Source organism: Galeopterus variegatus, unplaced genomic scaffold (genome assembly GCF_000696425.1).
Source record: "Galeopterus variegatus unplaced genomic scaffold, G_variegatus-3.0.2 Scaffold511, whole genome shotgun sequence".
Taxonomy (NCBI): Eukaryota; Metazoa; Chordata; class Mammalia; order Dermoptera; family Cynocephalidae; genus Galeopterus; species Galeopterus variegatus.
This window is the reverse complement of record NW_007726622.1, coordinates 664,215-682,463: the sequence shown is the minus strand read 5'-3', so window position 1 is coordinate 682,463 and position 18,249 is coordinate 664,215. Positions and strand designations below refer to the sequence as shown.

Below are 18,249 nucleotides of genomic sequence, written 5' to 3'. Positions count from 1 at the left end.
AACCCGTGGCCTTGGTGTTATCAGCACCGCACTCTCCCGAGTGAGCCATGGGCTGGCCCCGTCTACCTTATTATTTTTAATTGTTGCAAAGTATTCTACAGTGTGAACATATCATAGCTTATTTAACCCGATCCATGGACTTTAAGTCATTTCTAATTTTATGGCAAAAATAGAGTAGTAAAGAACAACACTATAGGATAGTAACATACTGAACTCTCCCTATGTCGCAGTGCTATGCATTATGTTGTCTAATCATTAGCGTGAGGAAGTTACACATGAAGAAAACAGTCACAGAGTTTGTAAGTACTGAACATATTTACTCAGTGTAACACCAGAGTTCATGTACTGTTTTTCCATAGCTTTTATTGGATTCTTTAAAAGATTCATGCCCCTGAAAAGGTGAAGAGCCAAGGTTTTAGACAGAATTTTAGAGCTATACGGAACTGTGAAGATAACTGCTATGCTCCTTTGTATCTCCATTGCTGCTGCCTTAGCTAGACTAATTGATCATCCAGACTAGGGAACTTGAGAGTGAAAGAGGGATCATTATGATAATATTTATATGGAGATAGCAGATATATTTATCCTGGACACCTTAACCCTAGCCTAGGCCCTCCTCACCTTTCATATGGTTTATTGCAACAGCTTCTTGTCTGCATTTTCCCTTGTTCCTATCCATTCTCACACAGCAGCCAAAATGATCTTTTTAAAACAAAAGGCTGATTATATCACTCAGTAGTTAAACCCCCTTCAATGGCTTTGTGAAAAGATATATTTATTTGGTCCTCATGTGATTATTGTTAGAGTGCAGTGTGCAGTAGAATAAAGGGCACTTAAATTGGAAGTCAAGAGTCCTGTGTTTGAGTCTCAGATATCAAGACTAGTTTGGTGACCTTGGGCAAACTATTTAATTTCTCAAGCTATTTCCTCAAGTAGAAAATATAGATAGTGTGAAGAAGGGGGATAAGATAATAAATATGAAAGGTACAATGTAAGTGCAGGTCATTGTTAATAGTTAACTTTGTGTTTGTTATGCCCTTTGAAAAATTGTCTTTGTGTCCTATCACAGTATCTTTCAGGTTGTGGTAGGATTTTTACAAGCTGAATCACCTGACTCTTCAAGTTTCACAGAATAAAAACCTTAGTCATTTAAAAAAAAAGTTCATAAAAGTTAAGTGACTTATCAAAGGTAAAAGTTACCAAGTTGGTACTAAAAGCCAGGACTATAACCTTGGCATTATAGTCTAATAATCTTTCTGATAATTAAGCAGGTTACATAAATACTTTATCTGTGATTTTTATCTGTAATTTAAAGATTTAATAGTTCATTCTTCATAAATTGAGAACATTTAGAAAGGCACATCCATATAGTTTACTGACTTAATCAGGACCTTTGACTTACAAGTGATGGCTTGCAAAAAGTGAATTTATTATGTTACATAATTAGCTGGGAGGAGTATGAGACTAGCTCTCAAAGTTGAATGTCCAAGGCTTCAGAGACTAGAACTGGAACTCAGGACTGTCTTTATTATTGACAGCCTTAGGACTGTATCCTTACAGCTGGTGAACCAAGAAGGAGAAAGGGCTACAATTCTAATTTGGGAAATTAAGAAAGATATCATTTGGCCCAGAGTATATGTCACAAGCACTCCAGTGATAATATTATATTGAAATTGCTAATAGTCATATTTATACCAATTAAAAGGTCATTTCATATGGTTCAACCTAATAGTATGGGGTAGAAGGGGGGGAATGAGGCATCATAGATTGACAGTCCTGATAGGACCTCACAAAATGGAGGAGTTTCACAAAAGAGAAGAGCTGCTGCTGTTCTTTATCCTATCAGAAGAAGGAGAATAGGAAAGCATTCTGAGCAAAAAGAATAGTGACCATAGGCTAACACACTTACAAAGAGTGTGGATCAGCTAGAATTCAACTAGACTGCCATGGAAATGAAAAAGACTGAAATATAAAAATTTCTAAGATGAGAACTGAATTGTTCTTACCAGTCATATTCTTAAGCATCTCAGAGTTTGACACATCTGCTCTTATGTAACAAATGTGCCCAGAGCTTCCAAATCATACTTTTTGTGCTTTGTACATGTCCTGGCACCTTCCTCACACCAATCCTATTTAAAGTTGAAGAAATTGAGGCTCAAAGAGCTAAAAAAAAAAAAAACACAAAAAAACCCCAATTTGCTTAAGATAATATAACTAATTAATATGGAACCAAAATTTGAAGTCTAAATTAAAGATAAAACCCATCTTTTTCTTTGATACCAGTATTTCTCAAAGATTGTCATTAAAATACCTTTAAGGCAGAAGAGAGTATACATGTATGCCTGGGAGGTCAGTTGGCATATATGATCTTAAATATGAATATTGATTACTGCTCCATAATGTAATGGTAATAGCTTTGGTTTTCAGATGTTAGGGTGGTGGTTTGGTTTTGTTTAACTCAACTCAAACTTTGAATTAAATTGCATAAGAAGGTCCAGGGCACATTATCTCAGTATGAGAAAAATGGCACACTGTGCCTTGTCTGAATGACTGCCCCAGTTTAAATTATCTCAGTCTGATCCAAACAACTCTTACGTTAGAATCTAAAATATCCCCTCGAGAACTGCACACGTGTGGGCGGAAAGGAAGTAACGTCAACTCGGAGAGAAGAGGAGCTAACTGTGCAGTGGCGCGGCTGTGAAGGCCTTTCTCCGACAGCATGTCTCACCTGCCTATGAAACTCCTGCGCAAGAAGATTGAGAAACGGAACCTCAAGTTGCGGCAGCGAAACTTGAAGCTATTTCCTGACCTGGATTCCTTAAAGTACAGATATGGTTTACTGAAGATAAGAAGTCAATATTGCTTTCCCTTTTCCAGCATTTTTTTTTAAAGCAAACTTACTTTTCTTATAGGAGAACAACATAAAATTGCAAGAGGTTTTAATAAGGTACATGCAAGAGAAGAAAAATCGAAATAATTTGAATCCTGGAAGCCATGGTATTTCTCATTTGGGATTCCAGTGTTTCTAAGTAAACCTCCCTTTCTCTGTCACAGTGTATGTTCTGTTTTTAAACAGGGGCCTCAGCTGTGAGCCTGTCAGAAACTCAAAATGGAGATGTGTCTGAAGAAACAGTGGGAGTTGGAAAACTTAAAAAATCACAAAAACAGTCTATGAATGTGGGCTCATCAGAAACCCAAAATGGAGATATGTCTAAAGAAGCAGTGGAAAAAGTAAAAGTTAAAAAATCCTTCCAGAAATCTACCATATTAACCAATGGAGAAACAGCAACACAGTCTCTCAATTCAGAATCAAAAAAGAAAAAGAGAAAAATGATGACTGATGCTGGGCCTGATACAAAAAAAGCAAAAACTGAAAACAAAGGAGAATGTGAAGAAGGCAGTGCTAAGGCTCCCGAAGAGACAGAAAACAGTGTGGAGAAGCCAGATAACGAGGAAGATGACAGTGAAGTGCCCAGTCTGCCCCTGGGACTGACAGGAGCCTTTGAAGATACTTCATTTGCTTCTCTAACTAATCTTGTCAATGAAAACACTCTGAAGGCTGTAAAAGAAATGGGCTTTACAAACATGACTGAAATTCAGCATGAAAGTATCAGACCACTTTTGGAAGGCAGAGATCTTCTAGCAGCTGCAAAAACAGGCAGTGGTAAAACCCTAGCATTCCTCATCCCTGCTGTTGAACTTATTGTTAAGTTAAAGTTCATGCCCAGAAATGGAACAGGAGTCCTTATTCTCTCACCTACTAGAGAACTGGCCATGCAGACTTTTGGTGTTCTTAAGGAGCTAATGACTCATCATGTTCACACATATGGGTTGATAATGGGTGGCAGTAACAGATCTGCTGAAGCACAGAAACTTGCTAATGGGATCAATATCATTGTGGCCACACCAGGCAGTCTCCTGGACCATATGCAGAATACCCCAGGGTTTATGTATAAAAACCTACAGTGTCTGGTTATTGATGAGGCTGATCGTATCTTGGATGTTGGGTTTGAAGAGGAATTAAAGCAGATTATTAAATTTCTGCCAGTACATAGACAGACCATGCTCTTTTCTGCCACACAAACTCGAAAAGTTGAAGATCTGGCCAGTATTTCCCTGAAAAAGGAGCCATTGTATGTTGGCGTTGATGATGACAAAGCTAATGCAACAGTGGATGGTCTTGAGCAGGGATATGTTGTTTGTCCCTCAGAAAAGAGATTTCTGGGCCGGCCCGGTGGTGCACTCGGTAGAGTGCGGCGCTTGGCAGCGTGGCGGCGCTCCCGCCGAGGGTTTGGATCCCATATAGAGACCGGTCTGCTCACTGGTTGAGTGCGGTGTGGGCGCAACACCGAGGGTTGCGATCCCGTTGGCGGTCGCGGTACGGGTGCGACACTGAGGGTTGCGATCCCATTACTGGTCACGAAAAAAGACAAAAAGGAAAAAAAAAAAGAGAGAGATTTCTTCTGCTCTTTACATTCCTTAAGAAGAACTGAAAGAAGAAACTGATGGTCTTTTTTTCATCTTGTAAGTCCGTGAAGTACCACTACGAGTTGCTGAACTACATTGATTTGCCTGTTTTGGCCATTCATGGAAGGCAGAAGCAAAATAAGCGTACAACCACATTCTTCCAATTCTGCAATGCAGATTTGGGGATATTGTTGTGTACAGATGTGGCAGCAAGAGGACTGGATATTCCTGAAGTTGACTGGATTGTTCAATATGACCCTCCAGATGACCCTAAGGAATATATTCATTGTGTGGGTAGAACGGCCAGAGGCCTGAACGGAAGAGGGCATGCCTTGCTCATTTTGCGCCCAGAAGAATTGGGATTCCTTCGTTACTTGAAGCAATCCAAGGTTCCATGAAATGAATTTGACTTTTCTTGGTCTAAAATTTCTGATATTCAATCTCAGCTTGAAAAATTGATTGAAAAGAACTACTTTCTTCATAAGTCAGCGCAGGAAGCATATAAGTCATACATTCGAGCATATGATTCCCATTCTCTGAAGCAGATCTATAATGTCAGTAACTTAAATTTGCCTCAAGTTGCTCTGTCATTCAGTTTCAAGGTGCCTCCTTTTGTTGATCTGAACGTGAACAGCAATGAAGACAAGCATCAGTTTCAAGGTGCCTCCTTTTGTTGATCTGAACGTGAACAGCAATGAAGACAAGCATAAAAAGAGAGGAGGTGGTGGTGGATTTGGCTACCAGAAAACCAAAAAAGTTGAGAAGTCCAAAATCTTTAAAAACATTAGTAAGAAATCATCTGACAGGAGGCAGTTCTCTCACACACTTTCATCTTGGATAACTTTACCCTGAAGTGGGTTTCTTTTCTCTAGTTCTGATGAAGGAATTTTTGTAGCCTTTGTAATTTGGACTGCTCTAACAAGTATAAATTAACTTGGATTGCAAGAACTGAGCACTGTTATTTCCAGCAAGTCTTATTTGGGGAATATAATACAGACTAATATTCCTTGGTTACCCAAGGACAAAGCAAGGAATTATTTGGGTCTTTGTTGTAATGATATAGTATTTTAATTTTAAATATTCTCCCCCTCCCCTTCAAAAAAATTTTTGTATCATTGTTTTAATATAATTGTTTTTGTACTTTTCTTTCCTGATGCGTAAAGGTTTTTGTGGCCGGGATTGATGTACTAACTTGCTATAAAAGGTGATAGAGTATACTGGACAGGTGGTGGTAATGCAGAAAATAGTCTCAGCTTATTTTTTGGTTTTAGTTGTTTATTGGATCTTAACAGTATCTATTGACCCCTCCTGAAGATGCTGCAGGATAAAAGGGCAAAGAGTTTTGGGTAAACCTAAGAAGCAGCACCTTAGGATAAAGTTGGTATCACTACTTTTTTTTTTTAAGAAACAAGAAATATGGGTTATGTGTCATTCGAGTGAAGTGTCCCTAGTAGTCTTAACATGGGAGGGGGAAGGGTGCGCAATTGAAATTTTTGAGCCTCATTTACAGCAATTTAGGTATATTCTGCTATTCTCCATTTGGTAAATTAGCAAACATCTATTTTTAAAAAACACAGCGGTGATACTCATTCAGATTTGTTTATTTCAAGGTGGTTTGGATTTTGGTGAGCCCTTCCCATTCTGCAGAGTACTTAGAAGACAAAGCCAACTGTCAAGTAGACTTAAAGGCCAAGACATCAGACAGTGCTCAGTGTACATTAATGTTAGTTTCTTTGTAAAAAAAAAAAAAAAAAAAAATTCTCTCTTCCAGATCAATGAAACAAAAAACAGATTTTCAGTGAAAATTGAAAAAAGAGGTCAGAAAAATAATAGGAAAGTTAGTTATTTAGTCAGGTGGGTTTTTTGTTGTAGGTACACTTGATTTCTAGTGTTTTGCATAGTGAACAACTGGAAATAGTTACATTTTGTACCAATTCAAAACCAAAGTTGCTAGCATCATTTTGTTGTGCCAGTGAATATTTGTAGCCATTAAATGTAAGTATGCTGAGAACATCAAATGTAGAGGAAACTGTCCGATAAACAGCATTCCAGTAGGAAAAGAAAAGAACAATGTTCCACCTCTGAGCTTGACCACTGTCACCCTTGCTGGACTTGTCCTGGGTTTCATACCTTAACTGCTGGGTTCCTAGCTTGGCTTCTTGGGTTTCTAACTCCTGGCATTTAATAACTGTTCTTTCCAGTACCTTGTTTTTTGTTTGTTGTTGTTGTTTCAGAAATAATCATGTTTCAAAAAATACACAAAAGCAAAGAATATTTAATCACTGAACTGGAGTACATACTGTTAATATTTTGGTATATAACCTTCTAACTTTTCATATGCATGCTCATACTTTTTAATGTTTTTTTTTATCAAAAATGGAGTCATCTTCTACCTACTAATTGTAACCAGCTTGTTTCATGATATTATTTTTCTGTCATTAAATAATTACGTGAATTAAAAATAAATAAATAAATAAAAATAAAATATCCCCTCAGTGTAAGCCAAGGGTGTCTTTTTACAGTTAGTTATTTCTCCCTGAATTTTCCTGCTTGTAGTGAATTGACCAGTAGCAATTGATTTTTTAATATACATTTTGATTCTGATTGACCCAACAAATAGTGTACTCTAAAGTTACGTAGCTATGGAAATAGTTTGTAATTGCTATTTTATAACTAAACCTTATTTAAATAGTCTTTCTGTTGTTGTTATATTACCTAAGGCAAACATTAGGTATGTGCTTTATAGAAATCATACCTTTTTTTTTTTTTTTTTTTTTTTTTTTTTTTTAAGAGAGGTTGGGATGTTAGGGGGAGAGAAGGAGCAACAAAAAGTATTTGCTGATTACATGGCAGTATTGCCTTTTGTGGGGGTTGGGAGAGTAAAATAGTAAAGGCAAAAATAAAGAGTGCTTTCTGAACATTGATGCTGGAGGTGGTGGGTTCCCTGTCTGATTCATAAAGCAAAATGGAACTGATTTGTATTCCTTTTTTATTTTCTTAGAGAAGTATGATAATGATGTGGTAATTAAGAAGGATACTTTGAATAGTTTGCTCTCTTGCAAGTTTCTAGATGTCTACAAAGTGATGTGTTTAGGGAACATTTTGGTGAGAAAGTCAGTTAAGGTGATGGTATAAAAATAGAGAAACTTCGATCATGGGGAAAACTTTCCTCAATTTAATTATTTGTCAAATTTATTAACTTTTATCATTTTAGTTGTTTGTTTTTTGGTGGCTGGCCAGTACAGGGTATGGGGATCCAAACCCTTGACCTTAGTGCTCTGAGGCAGTGCTCTAACCAACTGAGCTAACTGTCCAGCCCTACTTGTATTATTTTAAATTAGTTAAAATAGCCATGAAAATCTTTATAGAGGTTAATCTGTGTAAACATGATGCGGTGATGTTTTGTTTTTCTCATCCTTTAAAAGGTTTATCTGGTAGAATTGGTTTTTTTTTAACCAGAAAGAGATTCTTTCTCAAGCAGTTTATTTTTTAAATGTTCTATATTTATTTTATAGATGATAGTGTTTCCGCTGCCAGTACTTCTGATGTTCAAGATCGCCTCTCAGCTCTTGAGTTACGAGTTCAACAACAAGAAGATGAAATCACTGTGCTAAAGGCAGCTTTGGCTGATGTTTTAAGACGTCTTGCAATCTCTGAAGATCATGTGGCCTCAGTGAAAAAATCAGTCCCAAGTAAAGGTAATTGTGTTATAAAATAAGAAGTCTTTTGCAACATTTTCTTTGAATATTACAATTGAGACTATAAAACTAGTTTCTTTTTTGGATTACTTGTGATTATAGTTTGTTTTCTATTTCATTTTTCTTTATTTTCAAGAAATTCTGAAAGTTTGTTCTTTATTATTATAGTTTAAATAGCTTTATTCTAAGCCCTCTGTGATCATTAGTTAGCAGAATCCTGAAGAAATTAGTTTAAGCTCTGAAACTTATTGCCAGCGCCAGTACATGGAAATTACAACATCCAGATATTGGGAGTTTTCAAGGTGGAGAGAAACAGTCATCAGGACCCTTTTTCTCTGAATTTGGAGATGTAATGTGGCCTTTCCCCTCTTTCAACCACTGTGAAAGATTAGAATTCTATCACATCAATCAAGCATTTGAACATATCATTTCATATATTTTACTGATTTCTTGGTAGAGTAGATGGGGATAGGCATGATTATTCCCATTTTGGCAATGGGAAGGAAAAGTGAGGATGTTTATTGGCTTACCTTCCTACTGCAATAAGTCAATTTAAATTATTAACCTAGGGAGGAGTCTTACATAACTCCCAGATTCTAGGTAGGTAGGAGATAGTGCGGTTAACCAAGATATGAGAAACACATTTGGAAGAAAGATTATGAATTCAGTTTCTGAATGTTGAGTTTGAGGTGTAGATGGTATATAGATATATACATACAGAGAGCTGAATTACAGGTCTAGTGCTCATGCTAGTTTTATCTAGCAATAAGAATTTGGGAATGTTCAGCTTATGGATGATAGCTGAAGCCATAGAAAGATGTAAAATGGAAAGAGGGCCCAGGATAGTTCCACTAGGAGTTCCAGCATTTCAGCATAGCAAAGAGTGATTCATGTTGCCACCTGCTACAGCAAAGTCAAATAAAACAAAGACTGAGGGCCGGCCCGGTGGCGCACTGGATAAGTGCGCCGCTTGGGAAGCGCGGCGGCGCTCCTGCCCGAGGGTTCGGATCCCACATACAGACCGGTTCCCGCTCACTGGCTGAGCGAGGCGCGGGAGCAACACCGAGGGTTGCGATCCCGTTGCCGGTCCCCGGTCCGGAACGGGGGCAACACTGGGGGTTGCGATCCGTTGCCAGGACATGGAAAAAGACAAAAGACAAAAAAAAACAAAAAACAAAAACAAAGACTGAGAGGTGACCATTGGATTTTGCATTTCTGAGAATAGTAGAAACCTCTCCAAAAGCAATTTTAGTGGAGTGATTTTAGGATTGCAAATCAAATTCCAGTATTTTGAGAAACAGCAGTTGAGGAGAATTTGTGGAATTGAAAGCAGCAAATATGTATAGCCACTCTTTCAAAAAATTTGCCTGAGAAGGTAAGATGGTCGTAGCTGGAAGAGGATGCTAAATTACAGACTAGTTTTAATTATTTTTAATTTCTTTTGTAAGATGTTATAGACTTGAACATAAAGTTACGTTGGGGACAAAAGAGCAGCAGAGAGGAAGATGATATTGGGGGTGGGGACAGCATGCTGGTAATGAAACAAGTTTTCTGAGCGTTTGGAAAGGGATCTTAGAACAGGTGGGAAACTAGTCTTAAACAGAAAGAGGACTACTACTTCTGAGATAGAATGGAAGAGATAAAACTGAGTAGAGGTTGATAGATATTCACAGTTGTCATGGCTGGAAGTTTCAGTCCTTATCACTTTCTCCTCAGGGGACAGTGATACCCTTTAAGAAAGTAAGACAGATCCAGGGTGGTGAAAAAAAGGGAATAAGTGTTTGGAATGTTTAGGGTGGAGAATGGAAGACTGTGGATATATGAAAGAAATGCTGGTGCAAGTGGGAAATTTTTGATGGGGGCGGGGAATGTGGGGACATCATTCTGCTTGGTTTTTGATTTCCTCTCTTACCTCCCACTTTATTTATTTATTATTTTTATTGAATCATAATTGATTATTCATATTTTGGGGGTTCAACATTGACATATGTTGATAAAATCAATATTACTTGCATATATATTGTTACAATTCATATTCTGTATGCACCTTGTCCAGTCTCTTCCCAGCCCCTTCTAGCTCCCCCTCCCACCTCTGATAACCCTAGATTTCTTCTCTCCTTCTGAAAGAGTAATAGTTACTCTGTTGATTTGTTGCCTAGATGATCTGTCCAAGGCTGAGAGGTATGTTTAGGTCCCCCAATACTATCGTAGAGCAGATGCTTCTTCTGTCTCTCTGGAATGGTCTTTGTGGAGAGAGACATTCTTTTTTCTTTGGTCTCTGCTGGTGACTCTCCTTGTATCAGTGCACTCCAGTGGCTGTCAGACCCTGGTGGTTGTGGCATCTAGCCACTTTCACAGCAGCTGTAGTCATTGTGGTGGCCTGTGGTGGGCCACCCACATGGAGGTGATGTTTTTGGCATGCTCCTTACCTAGTTGCTGGTGGCTCCCAACTTCATACCTCAGGACCCCGGGTGGGCCCTGTGGCGCTGGCAGTGTGCCTGGTTGTGGGTGGAGGGTCTGGGCCCCGGCTCCATACTTCATGATCCCAAATGGGCCCCAATGGGTACTCTGTTTTTTTGTTCAGTTCTGTGTTGGATTATTTGCTGTTCCCACCACTTAAACTCTGTGCTGGAACTAATTTGTTGTCCTTTGCTTACTTCTAAAGTGGGGGAACTTCCCATGGGGACAAGTGCTTGAGCTCTGTGGTTGAGCTAAATTGCTGCTTTGCTGCTGTTTCCCTGGGGAAGGCTTTTTGTGCAGCTCAGGTTTTAATGGTTGACTTTATAGGTACTTCCAGCTCTCACGCAATCCAGTGCACCTGGGTTGTGTAGAAACACTAGTCTGGGACTGAGTCTTTTCATCAGACTGCACTCAATGCCATTCTGTATTCCTGCCCAGTCTCCTCTGAGTGGTCTTACACTGATTGGGAAGCAGACCAGCTGTCCTTGCTATGTCCCAGTGTTCCCCCAGGGGGCCCATCTCTCTCACCGCCTGTGCTGCAAACACTTACCATGGGACAGGCTGTGCGCCAGTCCCTTGTGATGACTCACCAGCCTCTGAGTGGCTCATTTTTTCCGTTTGTTGTGGATCCTCAGTCCTCTGTGGGTCCACAGGAACCCTATTAGTGGTATTGCTGGCCTGGGGGCCAACAAGGCCCTCTTCTTCCCTGCCGGCTCCAAGCATCTTCATCTGAAGGGCACAGCTGTGGCTTTTGCCAGCTCCTGCTCCACGTGTTCAGCAGCTCCAGCCTGGAAGTGACCTGGGCTCGAAGTGGAGTAGTTTTTTCTTTCTCTCATTGTGGCTTCTCTTGCCTTTGTGTACTCCATAGGTCTCTCCTCCTCTTCCCCTGAGCTCTAGCAGCCCCAGCTTGGCTGTCATTCCTTTTTAATAGTTGTAAATTAGTTGATTTGTGGGAGAGAGTGGCACTGGGGACTGTCTATTCCACCATCTTGACCAGAAGTCCATCTTTACCTCCCACTCTTATGCACTCTAGGCCTAGATGTTTACCATGGAGAGTTAGACTAGAGAAGGCAGGATTGATGTTTTCCATTAGTGGTAGTAAGATAAATGTGTCAATGACAAGGGATAAGAGGCTTGAGAGTGTGGCAGAAAACTTGATAGAAACCACTTTGACTAATAATGTTATATTGTGGTTTTTAAATTTTCTTATATTTTTGAGAACCAACCTTGAGGGCTCCTGAGATCAAGCCAGGAAAAAGAAGTATTTGGCTATAAATTGATTTTTATAAGAGGATTTTGGAGTTGTTAATGAGAGTGAGGAGCCAAATCAGTTAATGTAGTATATGGGCTTTATAGTGAGGGTAAACTTTGTATAGAGAGAGATGAATAAGTTTCCCATCTATAATTGGTATATGTACCCTCAGCTTCTGAGTCTGTATAAGTATTTTAAGTCCTGTAATAGAAAATGATAGTGTTTGGTTGCCATCTATAACATTTTTTAAAGCTTATTTTAAATAGCTTGTTTTAGTCTTTAAAAACATTTAAAAATTTTTGTGCTAAAGCAACAGCACATTGTAATCATGTTAACTGAGAAAAGTTTAAAAGACGTTTTCTCTCATTTTTTATTTACTAAGGTATTTCTTAAGGAAAATTCTTCAAAATGTAAGGGAAACTTAAAGACTGCTTCCCCCCTGCCCGCCCCCACAGCAGATGCAGGATAGTTTGTAAGGCACATCAGTTACTTGGTGTCTACCTCTCAGTGTCATGAAATACAGTTATAATTAAATAGCTATAGTTCCTATTCCCCAGAAACTACATTTTGTAAGTGTTCTTTCTAGCACTTTTTCTGGTTGTCCTTATTCATAATTCCTTTGTCTCTAAAGTGAGTCTGGGATCAGTTTTGTTAACTTCTGGAACCAATAGAGCCACTGGTAGCTGCTACATTGGAACTTTTTCTTTTCACATACTTACTCTTAGTTTTTATTAATAATCTTATTAATTAGAGAGATACTAAGTTTATTTCAATTGGTTCTAAAATCTTATTTTATAAGTTTACTTTTACTGCTATTCTTAAAATATGCTATTGTGGTTACATTCTGAAATGGGGTCCACTAGTGATTATTCTTTGAGTGGCTTTGTTATCTTGGACACAGGCTTTGACTTGCTGTCTGTAAAATGGATTGATGGAAGTATTGACTTGGAAAAATAACTATTTTACAGTTAAGTGTAATTCATTGTTAAGAATTAATTACTCTGTTTCCCTTTAGTGGAAAAATTTGCCTGACCAATTATGTTTTCTAATATTGACACTAAAACATCAAGAGAAATACATATTTAAAGTTTTATAATTTTATTATTGGCAACTCTAAACAGTTTAATTTTGTAGTTTATATACAGTATACTATAGAAAGTAATTAGAAAAAATATTAAGTGACTCTTCAGTATTGGCATTTGTGTATAGCCTAAAATAGGTCAACTATCAGTTTTGACATTAAATAGGATTAGTATATTAATGGTATGAAAATTTGGAGTAAATATTTTCAAATAAATGAAGGTTTTATAAAGTACTTTCTAATTAAATTATTTTGTAGGATTTTGTATTTTTCCTCTCAACTAAAAGATAAAATTATTTCTGATACTGTGGATTTCCCTGGGAAATTAGAATTTATAGTATTTATTTTCACATAAATTATTGACAGGACATTGATCAGTATCATCTTAAGGTATTTACATTTTCTAGAGGATTTTTCTTTAGAGATCAGACTAAACCCCTATAAATAAATACTTTTGAGATCTTTTATGAAACTAAAGGATGTCAACTTCCATATTTCTGAAGACAACTATTACATAGTTTAGCTAGATGGTGGTGATATGAGGGCCATGACTTGGCTTCAGGTATGGCTAAAACTAAATGTTAATGATGTGTGTGCTAATGGCTTAATGAAATTCTGCTATGTCACTTCATAGTAGTATTGCCACTCAGTAAAATGCCAAAATCAGAAACACACCTAACCAGTCATTTCAGTATCTTTAGTTCTCTTCTTTTAGTTTATCTTCTCCAGCATACTAGCAGTATTAAAATCTAAGCACCATTTTTTCTTGATTATACTATGCCAGACACTTAACTGTGGTAGAAAGTTTTCTCAATAGTTTCTAAGGTAGCCAGTCATTTAAATTTCTCATATACCTTCTCCTCTGTCAGAGAATTCTTTCCTTTTGACGACATATGGTCATAATATATGCACCAGTTGCAACTAAATTCTTGCCAAAAGAAAAAAAAATTACCTGTACTTTGGAGCAAAATGGAAGGCCCAGGGAACATTTTGGCAGTTTTAACTGCCAGAAAGACAAATTATGTCACAGCTGGCGCCTGGGAAACCAATTAGGACCCTTGGGGTGACCAGATGAATGTAATTTGTGAATATAGCTTAGTAGCATTATATGAAGACAAGCTGTTTGTATACAATGATAAAGAAGTTTAAAAGTCAAATATATCTGAAGGTGGCAATCAGTCATTTAAACCAGGAAAATGCTGGTATACCAAAGGTATGAAGCATTGTAGTTGCCACTTGAGAAATCAAAGAACCCAGAGGCAAAATTGAAATATAGGGGTCAGTTCTCCGAAAGAAACATTCCTAGTTATATAAAATCTGGGATACGGTAAAGGCCCAAATCTGTATCATGTGGTTCCTACCCCAAATAACTTTTGGGAGAAGGCAGGGATTGTCATACGTTTGCTGTAAGTGTTGTTGATAAGTAAATTACATTAATCAGATTTGGAAGGTGTGAATTTCCCTGGTGGAACCCTCACACTATAATGACTGATAACTGTGGTAGAGGATGAAGGAGTGTCTCATTATTTCAGCTATACCTCAGAGACTTCTAAGTTGCTCTTTGTTTATAGGATTATATTGGTGGCTATTGCTCAGACCAGGCAGCAATTATCATTTACAGTGTCTATGAGAATCAATTGTTTCTTTGTCATTTCCTCTCAAAATACACTTTTAAAAAATTAGTGGCCAGAAGTTGAAAGGACTGAGTACATCTTCCTGTGAGACAAGAGGAAATGAGAAGTGTACAGATATAATTCCAAAGGGAGAAGATAAAATTTGATGGAGTACATGTAATCCTCAATCTTCTCAAAGAATGAAGCAAAGTAATCGTCAGATTGAAAAAGGTCTCAGGGAGCTTGAAAATGAAGAGAGTGGAAGAGGTATACAGTTGGAGCTGTGAAGTATGTAACAGGAAAGCTGAAATAAATAAAATAATCTGAGGATCAACCAGAGTTTTTCCTCCATGGACCATCTCTGCCCTTCAGTCCTGATCAAAATTTTGCCCATCCTTTAAAGCCTCAAATTATTTACTGAAAATTATATTTCTATTTTTTGTCTCTTGGAATTGTTTAAAAATTTTATTTGTACATCTTTTTTGGCCTGTATATTTGTTGCTTCTGCTAGATAATAAACTATTTGAAGGCAAGGATGGTTTCTAACTAACGTAGCTGGCCTTGGGGTGACTCAATAAATGCTTGTTAAATTGAATGCAGGAAGAAGAAAGTTATAGAAACAGGAACTTGTGATAAAAGAAAATTACTGGGCCGGCCCGGTGGCGCACTGGATAGTGCGCCGCTTGGGAAGCGCGGCGGCGCTCCCGCCCGAGGGTTCGGATCCCACATACAGACCGGTTCCCGCTCACTGGCTAAGCGAGGCGCGGGAGCAACACCGAGGGTTGCGGTCCCGTTGCCGGTCCCGGTCCGGTGCGGGGGCGACACTGAGGGTTGCGATCCGTTGCCGGACACGGAAAAAGACAAAAAAAAGAAAATTACTGCTTCAGAGGGAGGGATTGAGATAATACAAGAATAAGAGAATATTACATATGGGAGTCACAAGGATTTCAGATTTTGAACTATGAAATGTGCAGCAGTCTCTAATAATTACTTTGCAAGTCTAGAGTACAGTGAAATTCATTCATATTTAGGAACTGTCAGACTACAGTGTCAAAAAGTTCACCTGCTTGAGTCTATCATCAAGGAATATGAACCATAATGATTTGTAGTCTCATGTCTTGATAAAGTGAGCTAAAGTATAAAAGTTTTCATTGGCCTCCAACCCTGGCATTATGATGGTTTCCACTGTGATTAAAATTAAATTTGTACCTTCCGTGGTTTAGGACCTTTTAGCCTAAATTTCTCTTATTTCAGCCTGGTTGCTGTTGAGAATAGAACTATTCTTGTACCTTTGGTTTTCTGAAGGTCACTGTTTCTTTCAAGTCTTGCAGGCTAGTCTTTGAGAGTTTTATGGCTCAGGCTTTATAATGCCCAAGCCCTGGGGAGGTAGGGTGGGAAAATACACACGTGCATGTACACACACAGAGCTAATGATGCATTCCAGTTATAAATTTGCGTAACTGCAATGATCATTTTTCTGTTTCTTCCTTTCAGTTAACTTCCTAATATTCTAAATTTCAAAGAATATGCTTTTGACTTCTCAGCTGAAAAAACAAGCATTCACCCACAGTTCTTTTTTATTTTCTACCTCTGCTTTACTTAATTCATTTCCTGTACCCTGGAATATCATTCATGCTTTTATCCAAATACTAAGGATTCTTAGTACTAAGAGTTATCCCAAACTATAGGATTGAAAGTGACCATGAAAATCTTCTTTTGGTCTTTTCTGGCTGTTTTAAGTATCTGGGGACCTTGATGACTTAGTGCTGTTCTCTGCTTAGAATTTTCTTCCCCCCACCCCATTTGGTAGTTTCCTGTCTATTGTCCTCGCACAGCTCAAAACACTCTTTACTAGGCAGAATTATTCCTTCTCTGTACTTATTTACCAGTCCTTGTGCGTAGACTCAAATCTTGATTTCACTGCCTATTACAATATAACCTTGAGCATGGTAATTAATTTCTCTAGACTTCAGTTTCTTCAATTTCTTTTAGTTTCTTTTAATTCCTTTTAGTTTCTTTTAATTCCTTTTAGGATTGTGATGAAGATTGAAGGAGACAATAATTATAAAATACTGAGGACAGTGCCTAGCACATAGTAGATGCTTGATAATTAATATTACTCTGTACCACTTATTGCGTTGACAGTTGTCTGTTTCCTTCATCTTTTCAATGTACTAGGCACTGCTTTAGGTGCTGGAGATAAGGAAATAAAAGTCACTGCCTTTTCCCACAAAGAACCTCAGGTAAAGTGAGAAGACAGACAGTCAATAACAAAACTATGTAAGTGGTATTTAAAAAGGTAAATTTAGGGTGTTATGGGAGCACCTAGAATAAATACCTAACTCAAACTAGGGTTGAAGGTTCCTTGCTGGAGGAGTCATCAGCACTCCTCTGCCTTCCTTGTCCTAATAGCCAGTTATTGCTGCCAGTACCCAAGTTGTTATCTATATTTTAGACTTCTACACTTCACAATTATCTGTTTACTCAATTGTTCCACTTGTATGTCCTTCAGAATTCATAAGTATGGCATATCCCAAAACTGAATTTGACATCTTTTAAATCCTAAATAGTAAAACTGCCTTCTTTCTATTCATGCTACTCAGGTCTTGTTTCAGGTCCTCGTCATCTTATGTTTACACCACTGCCCTGAAATCTGTTCCTCACATAGTCACTAGAGGGTTCTCTCTAAAACATAAATTGAACTGTCTTTTTTTTTAAGCTTAAAACCCTTTAGTGGTTCTCTGTCCTCTATATACTATGATCTAAATCCTGCTTACTTCTCCTATCTAGACTCAGTCCTCTCTTGTTCTACATCGTGGCCACACCAGAAGAGCTTTTTGTCCACCCACCAAGTGCCACATTTACATATACACACACCCACTTTGCGTTATAGTCTTGCTGTTCCTTTACACATACTGGAATAGGATCCCAGTATCTTATCAACCCCCCTTCAACAGGCTATTTCTTACTTACCTTTAAGAGCACTCTTCTGTATTTCTTCAAGGAAGCTTTCCTTGAGCTCTTTATCTCTAATCATCTTTTCAAGATTATGTGACCTTTCTTTGTATTTTCATGATGCTCTGTTGATATAACTCTGTCCCTGTACTTACTACATGATTTCATTGCCAGGGGTTCTCCTGCAAGATTTTGAACTCTTTGATTTCAGTGGCTGCCTTGTACACTTTTGTAAACCAAAAGCTAGGATCATAATAGATCCTGAGTAAATATTTGATGGGTGGATGGATGATGAGTACATATTGGTTTAGGCAAGCAGAGGAGAGTAGCATATGCTGGAGAAAAGGACCATCCTGGTGTAAAAGTGCAAAAGAGTAAATTAGATCAGGAGTTCAGAATAAACTGAAGCGCAGGGTGTGAGGTTGGGTGTGTCAAGAAATGAGCCTAGACTGGTAGGTAGGGCCCATAGTGAAAGGTTTTCCTATGCCTTGCTAAGGAATTTAGTTTTTATCCTGAGGGCAATGGAGAACCATTAAAGTATTTTAAGCTGGAGTGATGGGCAGATTTACAGTAATTGATTGCTCTAAGATGCCTTTTTTTTTTTTTTTTTTTGCATTTTAACCTCTCTAAAATTGTAATATATTACAATTGATGGTGTCTTGGTAGTTCTTGTAAGAAACACTTCTTTCTTTCTAGTGGTACTTAATACAATGGTGCATATTA

General features: G+C 38.0%; 2 protein-coding genes across 2 annotated transcripts in view; both read left to right on the top strand.

Annotated features, from left to right (window-relative positions):
• Positions 1-2,719: 2,719 nt before the first annotated feature.
• Positions 2,720-5,319, top strand: LOC103587994 (ATP-dependent RNA helicase DDX18-like). The gene is given in 4 exon segments (XM_008569562.1): positions 2,720-2,801; positions 3,074-4,234; positions 4,453-5,069; positions 5,128-5,319. Coding segments are annotated over 4 exon segments (2,052 nt in total).
• Positions 5,320-7,109: 1,790 nt separating this feature from the next.
• EML4 (echinoderm microtubule associated protein like 4) overlaps positions 7,110-18,249 on the top strand; it is an 86,481-nt gene continuing 75,341 nt past the window's right edge. Inside the window, exons 1-2 of the mRNA XM_008569561.1 lie at positions 7,110-7,122; positions 7,983-8,165. Coding sequence (XP_008567783.1) covers positions 7,110-7,122; positions 7,983-8,165 — 196 coding nt within the window. The remainder of the gene's footprint in view (positions 7,123-7,982; positions 8,166-18,249) is intronic.